At 40.0% G+C, this 13063-nt stretch overlaps 1 protein-coding gene across 2 annotated transcripts in view; it reads right to left on the bottom strand.

Moving 5' to 3' along the window:
- marchf8 (membrane-associated ring finger (C3HC4) 8) overlaps window positions 1–13063 on the bottom strand; it is a 65870-nt gene that overhangs the window by 17768 nt on the left and 35039 nt on the right. For both annotated transcript variants that reach the window (XM_029521897.1, XM_029521898.1), the window contains exon 3: window positions 1240–1290. In XM_029521897.1, the coding sequence (XP_029377757.1) occupies window positions 1240–1290 (51 nt within the window). The remainder of the gene's footprint in view (window positions 1–1239; window positions 1291–13063) is intronic.

The raw sequence follows: 13063 nt of genomic DNA, 5'->3' as shown, positions 1-13063 counted from the left end.
ATTATTATTTATTTTATTTTTTTTAAACACGTTCTGGTTTGTTCAGTTTTTCAGGGTGAAATATTATTTTTGGGCACCTTTTTCCAGAGCCAGGCTTCTTGTTTGCTCCTGTTTCAAAGCCTTACAACACACTTAACTGGCTGCTTACATATTCACTTTATGTGGTAGTGCACAGTAATTGTTTCTTGAGTTGTAAAGTATATTTCACTTAAATTAGTCAGTGTCATAACAGATCTCATGATTTTTTATCAGCTTTAAAAAGGTCAATGGAAATCGGAAGTGATGACTGTTCAAAAGTTTGTCCAGAACACATGTTCACCTTTTATCATAAAACAATTTCTCAATATGACAGTTGTAAATATTTGATTTGAAGCTGCAGATACTGGTTTGATGTGAAAGCTTCTCCCAAATGTAACTGGTGACAAAAATTATTTGTGTATTGAATATCATATGAAATAAAAAATTTGGTATATGACTAGGGCCACAATAAGTTTCATAAAAGGGAGAGGTTTAACCAAACATTACCTTCTATCGAACTGAAACACTCCTGTAACTGTGAATTCAGTTCAATGAATGTCACAATCAATCAGTGAGCACTTTTACTGTGTCAGCTGTTATTTCATGAAGTCCAAAAGTAAAGTCCTCTCCACTCTAGGGGTGGGATTTGTCTTAGAAAACAATATTTATGTTATATTTACTCATAACTGTAACCTGAAATGAGTGTTGGTCCATTTATCATCAAGTTGCAGTAACTCCCATTGTGTTCACATTTAAGAGAAACTGGATCAAAGATTATTGTCAGAGCATTCCCGTGGTAATGGTACAACCATGACTTCTATTAGCACAACTAAAAGGTCTATCCTCTGAGAGGCTCAGAAGAAGAAGAATTAAAACTCTGAAGCCCTGTTTGGGGGAAAAGGGGAAAAAACTGAGAAAGACAGGAGTCACTGGGGTTGGAGTACAGTCAGAGTGACATCAAGTGATACACCAAGCTGCTGCGGTTACTTAAGTGTAAGACACGTCTGTTTTGTGGAGGTCTATCAGAGAGGGAATCCCGATTGGGATGATGTTATGTGAGAAAGACAAGTTATCTGTCAGTAGCTCTCATGCCACTGAAGGCCTATCTGCTTTATCAGTCTCAGCGTCCACAGCTGACATCGCTGATGTCTCGCTTTCTCTCTCTGTGAAGGCCATGCCATCATTCATTCAAACTTCACTTTTAGTGTGTGCTTTGCTCACCTTTGATATATTGCTGGACCTGCTGGCAGAATGACCCAAAGGCTTCTCATTCTGCAACGGAATAAAAAAAAAAAAAAAAAAAAGGAAGCTGCAGTTAGTAAAGATGAACACATTCAGACATAGAAAAGAAAATCCAACTGGATTGTGCATTCTGAGCTAGCATAGACCAAATAATTACTATCTACGTCACATTTTTTGTCCTGCTGTGTAATGATTGGTTAGTTTAGCATAAACATGTTTAATAATCTCAAATGTACCAGATGCATAAAATCCTAAATTTCCACCATTTGGATTCATACCACAACTGTGTGGAATGAATAATGAATTAACTTTAGATAAACAGTCGAGATGTTTCATTCTGAAGCAACAAGATCAGCACTTCCCATTCTACTAGCCCTGACAGCAGCATAAATAACACAAAAGCTCTTCATGCTGTGATAGAAAATAAAGAAAATCTTGTTACACGGCAGAAATAGGTAAGACTCAGGGTTTTTTTTTTTTTTTTCTGTCTAATGAGCACAGCAAAGCTACATTTCTCAGCAGCTCAGGGACCGGCGATCCTGAGCTGTTTGGCATCTTATGTTGGTGAATCAACGTCTTAGGGTACGAGAGGACAGGGGGACAAGCTGATAACATAACGCATCTGTCCAAACTTAAAACTAAATTGTCCCATAATATTTGCATCACTATCCAGAGAGTGAACCATTCTTACACCAGCATTAAGCACAATTAGGCTTTGTTTTGAAGCCGTAATGATCCTCAATCCCCCCCTCAGTGTTCTTGGCTTCAATGAGAGACTCATGGGCTGGTTTGCTGCATTCAGTGCTGGTATGAATGCCTTGCGTGGTTGCTTAATAAGTAATCAATCACAGTTACATAACACTGAGTTCACACTGTGTCTGGCAGGGCTGTGCTGCTTTGGCCATAAACAATTCTTTGCAAAGGGAAATTAGCTGTGTGGGGAGAGAACGCATGACCGGATTAAACAGTAAGGGGGCACCAATTCACTGCTGGGGCATCTATTGACCCCCACCTTCTTATCCTGCAGACAGAGGACCACACAGCTTCCAGCACACACCCAGGAGCCAAAAATGAACCAATACTCACAATGTGAATTTGTGACACCAATATAATCATGAGAGAAATGAATCAAGCCAATACTGGTATACAACAATGAATTACTATCCCTATCAAATGCTTCTGAGTCATTTGAGATTAAGCAAAGGAGCCTGCTACAGCAGGAAGAACATTTCAAGTATATTTTCTTCAAAGGAATTACATTACATCCTGAGGGGAACATCAGTGTCTGAACCAAAATTCTGTGACAGTCCATGCTGTCATTGTTGAAAAACCATGCGCTCAAACACACGCACACACGCACACACGCACACACGCACGCACACACACACACACACACACACACACACACACACACACTACTTGACATGCTACTTAATTCTTTAGCACTTGACCTACGTCCTGGCTGTGACTTGCTGCCATGGTGACAGAAGTACTGTATACCAGGTCTCCATCACTCCCTGCTACACCACGCTTCCTTCCATCTCAATCCTTTTCTTCTTATCATGCTAAATGCCCAAGGACATAAACACATATGACACACACAGAAAGTGTGTTTTGGTTCCATCCATGCTGATAATAGAACAACTACTTGATAGTAATGATGGAAAATATTGTATCAGTGGAAATATACGGCAAACAGGGCACTTGTGTAATAAACAGACGACTTCTGATAGGGTGAAGTGCTGACTGAAGGGAGGCGAGAGCGCTGTCTCTGGTGGATTAAAACAAAGCACGTCCCAACCGTATTGGCCAAAGATGGAGTAAGAAGTAGATGCGCTCAGACTGATGGTTTCTCATGAATAACAAGGCCATGAATGGGCCTATGACGTTTACAGACAGTGGCAATTAGAGCAGACTGACTGAAGACAGATGACAGAGGATGTGAAGTGAGACAGATTAATACAATTTTCAATGAGTCTACTCTTTCATTTCAACTGTTTTTCACTCCCAAACTGTGTTAGCTAGAGTACATAGTCCGGGAGTCATGTTCTCTGCCACCATGACAGTAGACTGTAAAGGCTCTTATTCTCTGGTCTCATGCATAATTCTGATAAAGGAAGGCTCAGGTTTCCCACTCTGCTGTGCCTGTCTCTGTCCATGTCCTTTGAGGATTTCTTCCCAGCCCACATCTTTGATAACAACTTTCTCACTGGACTCTGAAGAATCAAGCTTGGGGGAAAAAAAGAAAAGAAACAAAGCTTAGGAAAGTATGACAGAGGAGGAGAGGTCATATTCAGAGGCATGGCTGTGTCCTTCAGGGCTCTTTTTTGCCCATAAGAATTTAACCGTCTCTTTGAAATGTGTCCTTTCTGCACAAAGTTTCTTTCCTCAATCTATCTTTTTCAGAGTTGAACTCACCATCTGCGTTGTCTTGGACGAAGATGCCATAGATTGATATTGCAGACTGGATAAAGGGATGTACAGACTCAAGCTGTGACAATGCAATCTATTTGAATCAATTATCAAAATCAACTGGCAACAATTTTTGTTTTCAACTAACAGTTTATCAGATACCGTTCCAGCTTCTTAAAGAGGAGAATCAGTTGCTTTCTCTGTCTAATGTAATGTAATCTGAATATCTGTTGACTAAAAATGCCATTTGAACATTAAATTGCTATAACAATTAATAAAGTAGTCGTACCAACACAGCATTTACTTTGTACGTCAAGTGAAAGTTTTGATTCCTTTTCTTGGTCTTTAGCTGGCTTTGAATGACATTAAGCTCAAAAATCAATAAAAGACAATTACAAATTAGAAAAACTGACTGATTTTACGTCCAAAGCCGACTGATTTACCAACCAATTTTTGGAATGTTGTGATTATACTGTCAAAAAATAAAGTTAACCACAAAGAATATACCTTTTTATTTTCATCAATTACTGTTCTGGGACAGTGAAAAAAAAAAAAGAATAAATAAGAAAATTACAGGAATCATGCATATGTTTATGTTCCAGTTCTTTATGTTGTTGCTGCTTCCTCATGGTTCTGCATCGTTTCACGATGTTTGCAAGTAAAATCATACAGCATGCAACATGCATACAAATCCATCTTGTCACAAAATGCTTGTCAAGCTTGTAACCCATGAACTCAAAATCTTTTTTGTTATATTTTATGAGAAATTGAAACGGTTCAACAGATCACAGATCACAGATCTTCCTCACCAGTGCAAAGACCAAACAGAGGTAACAGCAATAGAAATAGCACAAGGAAGAGGAAAAGCACAAGCGTTTTGTTTTTCCGAATGCAAATTTGAAATACTACCACATTTAGCTGCAGTACATCATGGCCGGTTGCAATGAAAAAGAAAAACATGAAACACTGCCACACTTCAGCTTCGAAGGAAAAAGCAAGAATCTTCATTAAGACACTGCAGTGACATAATGAACGAATGCTTTAACCTTTGTCCTGCTGCTTCGTCACACACAACCTGTTTACAGAAGTTAATGGAAACAACCAGTGGAAGAAACTGCTTTTGGACCAATAGTTGGTGGCAAGAAGCATCAGCAGAATAGTGGTAGCAGAAAAGTGATAACCACCTTGAGAAAACGGCTACTAAGTCAATGCAACATGCACATCTTTACTGAGAGCTTAAGCTTCCTACAAGAAGCTCTTTGTTGTGCGTCCCACACACTAACTAGTTTTTTTATCTGACAGTTACTCTGTCTACTGTTGAAAAGGGGCCAAATAATACACTTCTAGATCTCCTGCTGCAAATTGCTAATGTCATTAATAAAAGGGAATGACAAGGAGATTTGCGGGAGCAAGACAAAAAAAAAAAAAAAAAAAAAAAAATTAAATAAAAAAAAAATCACCTGAAACAAGTGACAGAGACACTAAATGAATGATGGCTGTCAGGTAGTGGCAATGAGGTGACTGTCAAAGGAATTAAATCAGCAAAACGGATGGACAGTGGTTTGTGTGTCTGTGTAAGGGGTTCACTGGAGATGCCATTTCACACCTCTTTTCCTCTGTCACGTTTCCATTTTTCATTCATCATCATTCAGTGTGACTTCGTCTAAGTGCTGAACTCTTTCAGCTGAGAGTATCTGCTTTCTCCTTCTAATTACAGTTCTAAGCCCAGCACCTTCCCTACATGCTTTGAAAAACGTGAGGTTTAGTTATAGTAACTGATCTCTTCCTTGGGAATATTATGCTAATATTATTCCACCTGCTGAAGGCATACAGCATTCAGGGACTTCTAGTAATATAAAAAAGTTGCATGAATATAAACATGTAATATACAGTATGTGTGTATATGTAGATTAGATTTTGGAAATAATGCTGGCACAATACACTGCCCACTGTCTTTCTACTTTTGCACCAGTGTGGCAGTCCAACAATGTGAAATCTTCTGTTTCAAACATACACCCATAAGACAGTTAAGGAGGGGGGGAAAAAAAAAAAAAAAACAACTACAAGATTTGAAAATATACTTAAGAAAACATAAATAGTGGTGAATCTGTCATTATTTAGTATTCATACTGTGCATGTACATGTAACATCAAAAACACTGAAGCAATGAAAGCCCAGATGACAACAGAATTATTAAAGCTTGTGAAAAATCACCACACATGATGAGAGCTTGTCTCAGAAGTGAGTGCATGTGAGAAGACCATCTCCTCCTCCTTCCTTAGTTCTGTTGCATCTGTCAGGGTGGGACCTCTTATTCGAACACAATGTTCAGCCTTACTACCTCTTGTAAAATCCTATCCTTTGGTAAAGGATATGAGTTTCTTGAAAAAGGGAAGTAGATGAAGGTGGAGTCAATATCGTGTTTCACTTCACATGAAACAGCTGAATAACTTTACAATGCATACGTGTCCTCACTTGCAGACAGACTTTATATTAAATATAGTCTGAGCTCAGTGATGCGCTCTACACATGCATCTGACAGTCAAGACATCAAAGTTGCTTTTAAATCAGGCTCAGAATAAACATGGTTATGAAAATGACACCACACTGAAGAAGAGAACCATAAACACTTTTTAAAGACTATTTAAAAAGACATACATTATTATTTATTTATAAAGAAAAAAGGAGGGGAGATGCGGACAAATGAGTATGGCATGCAACAAAATTTCCTTTGGGTTTAACCATGACCACTGCAGCTTTGTGGCCTGTGACTAATACAACTCAGGTCCCCACAACCATAACCACTTTGTTTTAAAGAAAAACAGACAAAAAGCTGACAGGTGAAGGAATAAAGCTTTAAAATCTCCAGGGATGACAACAGAAACACAGGGTTTGGTCTGTGGCAGACAGCACAGAGAAATCTTCACCCTTCAATAGTTTTTCCTGAAGAAAATGGGATATGATCTACTAAAAGGCCCGTCCTTCTATTAAACACAGATCTAAAAATGAAGCCACTATTAATTTATTTATTTACTTAATGCACAAGTTACCACAGACAAACTGACACAAGATCCCCTTCCAAGACAAATATAACAGATTCTTGTAGCCTCAATTCCTTAGAGGTACCTTTCTCCAATCATATATCATATATCATATCATATCATATCAAGTGCCAGCAATGTCAAGTACGCCACTACCACACACATCTTAATTTGAAAAACAATCGGCATGCACAAACAAGCACACAGAGAGGTGAACCAGGCAGATCTTGGAGTAGATACAGCACAGACTAGGCCCACCCTATTCAGGGGTCAAAGACTTATCCGTTCAGCAAAAGCAATATCAAAGATCCTCAACAAAAGGTCCCATTAGAGGAGAGGAAGTTGGCCTTCATGTGGTTTCCTGTCTCCGTCAGCGTCCAGCGCTCATTTGAGGGGGAAATACAGGCTGAGTCTGGGAGGGCAGCTGGGCAGGAGAACAGAACCAGATGAGAAATCTCAACTATGCGGCGTAAGAACAATCACTGGAGAGGTTGGCTGACCACAGACATGTAAGCAGGAACTAGGAGAACTGTGTCTCGAGGGGGAAGAGGACAACATGCTCTCCTGCTTGTACATAAAAAGAAAAGTGTAAAGCAATATGTATTTGAGAGTCCTATAAAACATGCTGTGTGTCTTGTTTGAGGGTATAGTTGTTCATTCACACAAAAGGCCTTAGCTTGGTGAAACTGCAGCCCCACAGTGCCAGTCTGCAGGGTCAGTGTGTTTGTCTCTCTCTCTCAGTGTGTGCTATAAAACGTCATCGAACTGATGAAGCATCTAAAGTGAGATAGCAAAAGAGACAGAAAGTACTTTCACACACTCTTAGGTAAATGATGTCTGTGAACATATGTACAGTCACATCAACAGGATGTGTGCTTGTGGCTCCCCTCATCCTTCACTTCCTCCACATCTTTTTCCTGTCTGTCTATCATATCTCTTAATCCTGGACATAATCACATCAGTATGTCCAAGCAGGACATGGTAGAGTGGAGACAGTGACTGTCATATTCAATGAAGAACCATGTGCATTGTAACCTGTTATAGTTGTGTGTCTAATGAAGGCTATAGGACTGTTTTATAGGTGCAATGGCAGGATCTAAGCTTACACTAATGTCACCTTTAGTTAGAAGCAGATCTGGCAAAGACAGTAGCAGAGGTCAGTCCTGGAGGATGAAGCGTGAAATTGATGGGAAAGTGGAATATGAGAGAATCATAAGAATAATAGTATAGAATGACACCTCTACAAAGAGAGCAGGCGATCAAAAATAAGCAGAAATGTTCCAGTAAGAGTGGAGTAAAACCAAACTTCCTCATTAGCTGCATTTTGGGTCCTGCTCTTCTGCATGACATGAGTCATTATTTATGACTTGTGGAAAAAAAAAAAAGTCAAGCCACTGATAATTAGTTCAACGTAGCGCCTCCTAATTAGCTGCATCGTTAGTGTGTGCACCCTCAGTCCCCTTGTGATAATCCTTCAATCACAGAAGCAAAGATATGCTAGCAGAAAAAAAAAAAAAAAGGAAAGAAAACTGCCCAATATAGTTTGAGGCCCAAACCCAGCAAATAGCTTCTTTATAGCTAGCATTACTTAGCAGCTGCTTTGAGAGACATTTGCTCTGGCACCACCTGGGCGTGTCAAAGTGGTTTCTGAAGTGTGGCAAAATATCAAAGTTTTTCTTATGCAAAATAATAAAAATAAATTCTTTCAACTACCAGCCAACCGACAACTACTATTAATACCTGTGTTGGGGACAAGGTATTAAGAGGTAGTGATTAAGTTACAGCAATCTTAAAGTAATTAGTTGGCAATTAGTTATGTTTTATGAAACTTTAAATTCAACTATTTAGTCAAATAATTAATGTTAAAAAAGGATTGATATACATGTACACGCACACACCCACACCACAGCCAGTTGAATGCTAAAAGCACACTCAGAGAAGAATACTAAGACACAGCTGTGAATGGATCATCACACGGTCTCCCTTGCTGTCCTCTCCTGCCCAGGCCATCTCATTTTGTTCCTCCACTCCTTGCCTTCATTCCCCCTTCTCCAACAGGTTTTCACCACTGCCATGACATGTGACTGCATTAATCTGGTCCTCCCTGCCCCCAAACTGCAGATTTGACACAACACCCTGTGATTCGGTGCATCAGTTGATGATGTGATATGCGAAGTATGTGAGCCGAAACAGGAAATAGACTATAAAAACATGTATATGCTGAAACACGCATATTCATATGCATTTCTAACCTTGTATGTCTGGAATGTCTGTGTACGTCGGTTCACAAAATAATCATGCTCTTCAGAGAAGGATAGGATGTAAACTTTACTGATCTCTGTGCAAAACAAAATTATATGAATAGCTGAACAGATTTGTTCCTCAGGAGCTGTAAACCTTCTCTTCTTTGCACTTTAATATCAACATGTACAGTTAAGCAAAGCTCAAATTCAGCTCATAGCAGAGGGGTGAGTGAGTTCATGTGAACTTAATCTAACCAGATATTGTATTTTATAATCTCTTCTATAATCTATAACCAAATACTGTGTCAACATGCATAGACAACATAGAGTATAGAAGAGAGTCTGGAAAGAGAAGAAGAGGAGTTTAAAAAGCAAACAACTTCTGTATGGACACCGAGTTAGACTCGTGATAACAATGTTAATGAGAAGTTCAAGTTCATGTTTGCTCGTCATATACAGAATTGCTGTCCACCCCCACTCACTCTGAACAAAGGGCAGAGGAGAAGTGGGTCAACCCTTCACACCAAAGAGGTGATAAATGTTCCTCTGAACCGCGCACCCACACACCCACACACCCACACACACACACACACACACCAACATCATGCATGGACGTCAACATACTTGTTCTGAATGTGAAACTTACAGACAAGGTTCAGAGTCCGAGCGAGATAAAGTAAAAACTCACACATGGATAGAAAAGCTTAGAGAGCAAAACTAAAGTGAATGTACCTACGCACATCCTAAGAAATAACTGACAATGCCACTTCTGAAGGATAAGATGTCCATTTATCCCATCCCCTCACTCAGACTCAATCTAACCCGCACAGACAAACCACAAATTCCTGGCAACTCTTTCATCTCTCTGCTACTGCTGCAGAAGCGCTCTGCCATCACCACAGAGACAGGAGGCCTCAGCATAACAACCACTCAATGGAAACTACGACGAGCCCCCTTTCCTTTTATCATCATCGTCTTTTCTTCGCACAGGCCCTATAAGCGATCAGTTGTGCATGCAAATATGATGTAAGGCTGCATTTGTTTTTAACAGGTCACAGATCATACACCACTGAGAGGAAGCTCTGACAATGACCACAACAGCAGCTGCAAACAACAAAAGCACAACGAGCATCAATAAAAACAACAACAACAGCAATGCCATTAAAAGGTAGAATCTATACCTGAATCTTCATTTTCCAACAGGAATTCATGTCTGGATCCTGAAGTCTTCTCACCTCTCGTTCGCACACACACACACACAATCAACACACATACACCCACACACACCCTCACACAGACAATGGTTCCTCAGGGACGTTACATGCCCCAGCTGTAAATCCTCGATGTGAGCCGATACAGAAAGAGTGAAAGTAAGCGAGTGAGCGAGCCTCTGCAAATACGGAAGCAGAGCAGAGGCAGCCGTCACCGTGGTGACTGCAGCTATGGCAGCACGGTACAGAAACAAAGGCAGGCAGAGGAAAAGATAAGAGAGATGGCAGAGGGAGGGAGAACAAGCGGCTGCCCTACATTTCCTTCACGCACACAAACATAACTGCTGCTGCATGTCCAGGCTTGCTCTTCTTCTCAGCTGCACATAGACACAAACACACAAACACAGTCAATATGGTGCTGTAATCCCATTGGCTGAGCAACCACTTCCTCCAGCTGATCTGGATGAGAGGTGGGGGAGGGGCAAACTGTTGTTGAATCATTCATGAGAAGGAGGTGGTGTCCTTTAAATAGACTCCCTCTGCACTGCACACTAAGCTTAACCTTACAATACCTCCTCCTAACCCGACTTGAGGTCGTCCTGCAACTAGTACGCACCACCGCACATACACATGCACACAAACGCACGGCCCTCTTCGCCTGAATCTCTGACTGTTTTTGGACAAAGAGTCAGACACCAAACCTCTAATAATCCACTATCATTGTCCACCAATCAGAGCAGCCATTACTGCCGGCTCCACCAATCCCCAGAAGGCACTGAGGGATGTGTGGTGGAACAGAGTAATTTTTGCCACACTCATCCTCACAGCTGTATTCAAGGGCAAAGAGACAGCACAATCGCTCACATACCAGGCAACACTGAAGTCAACTACCAACTCAACACCCCCAATGAACACACCAATAAAATAATTTAACACAGCTATTATTTACTTACAATAATGACACACTTCTGTTATTAAAAAAAATCATGCAGCAAAAAAAGCTTGACGTTAACAATTCTTGATGGATAGTACAGTTGGCTATGTAGGACGGAGCTAAACAATCAACATATTGTGTTAATTGAAGCCATCTAAATTGGATAAAGCCAGCCAAAAACACTAAAACACGTTCACACCCACTGGACTGTCAGCAGCCAGCATGCACAGCGATGTGAAGAATCCCTTTACTCCCATAAGACTCTGCCAAAGAACATTTTTTATTCATTTCTTAGTTTCTTTGCAACCTCAAGGCCTTAATGAGTCTAATAATTCCAAACAACACCAATTTGCATGTATTTGAAATCTTACTCTGAAGCTGTGAGAGTTATTGCCCACAGTGAAGACAGATCGGGCCCTTTCCATTGGATAATGAGCTGAGCAGCACTTGATTGAGGAACAAAGCTTAATCAGCTTTGGCTTCTATGGTCTTACAGCAGGTCCGACGGCACAGTTCATGGACTTTGGCCAGCTAACACAACAAAGATTAAGACCTTTTCACTTAAAAAAAAAAAAACTAACAAAAAACAACAACCTACTTTGCACTATATTTATCAGACCTTTAGTGGTCAAAAGTAACTACTTGTCCATTTTATACTACTTGAGCATTGCAGTTCAGTTTTACTATTTACTTCACACATTCACATCAGGATCATAAAGTGAGTGGGGCAATGAATGACAGACCAATTTATCAGTCATAACTTAAACATAAAAAAAAACAAAACTTTTTTTTAACAAATACATGTTATTAACATTAGTAATATATTTATCTATGCCTCTAAATGCTTCTACAACTCAGACTCATTTAAACAGTGTAGATATATTCCCTTCTTAAGTTCCAGGGTGGGAAATTAAAAATGTAAATCAATATGCGAACACACTTCATACTACTCAGCCCAATCTCAGCGTCCACCTTCACTGGCTCACAGTCCATGCGGACTTAGGGTCCTACTGCCAAATTATCGAGGGCATGGCGACGCTCTAGTAGAGCGTAAATTTCCATTTTCCTTAAGTCTACAAAACTTTGCCTTCAGGAGTTACCCACAGTTCATAGCATTGTGACAATTAAAGCAGGGCTACTATGGTTATCAGAGGAAGCCTAAGAGTGTAAATACCACCTTGAAACTGAGTGAAGATAAAGAAAGAGCAAATAAACATGGAAGGAGGGAGTGGGGGAAAAAAATTACACAAGTCACAAATGATTCATCTTCAGAACAAACTTTTAACAATGATGGCATTGTGGTTAAGTGCAGATATGTTGTCACTTGATCTAACGTTGATATTTCATATTTCAAAACCAAAAGTCTCCAAACTATAGTACGAAAATTGTTTTGGTGTCGCCAAACAGTAATGCAAGAAATAACTTCTTAACTAACTGAATTAGTTGCTAGATGTGAAATAATAAATGAATCTGACTTTTTCAATCATTTGTTCTCAGCGTGGATTGGCCACGTATTTCTTTTATCCAATCTGTTTAACGAGGACAGTATCCAGCCAGTCGCATTTGTGAATCCCTCCTTCACAATAGCCTTTTGCACAAAGTCTCCCCTAAGACCCTTCTGATATTTGATCATGCCATTTTCTCTTGTATACTTCAATACTGAAAGGAAAGTCCTTACAAGCAAAATGAGAGCTGGTAGTCTCTAAATGAACAGTGTGAAATTGGATCCAGGCAGCAGTTCATTGATGGGGAAACAGGCAACTGGCAACAAAAGAGCTGCTGATTTCACAAAGTGAAGAGTGAGGTTTGTATAACTAGTTGCTGAATCCACTCAGACAGATATGTTTTATCAAAAGGTAAAGATGATGCATCTAAATCGCAGCGCATTAAATTTTCTCCCACCCTGTCGCCTCAGCAATACTCTTTCTGGCGTTGTGGAGGACAAAGACTCTGGTGTCAAGG

This window comes from Echeneis naucrates, chromosome 15 (assembly GCF_900963305.1).
Source record: "Echeneis naucrates chromosome 15, fEcheNa1.1, whole genome shotgun sequence".
Taxonomy (NCBI): domain Eukaryota; kingdom Metazoa; phylum Chordata; class Actinopteri; order Carangiformes; family Echeneidae; genus Echeneis; species Echeneis naucrates.
Note: the sequence above shows the minus strand (reverse complement) of the source record. Positions and strands in the feature narration are given on the sequence as shown.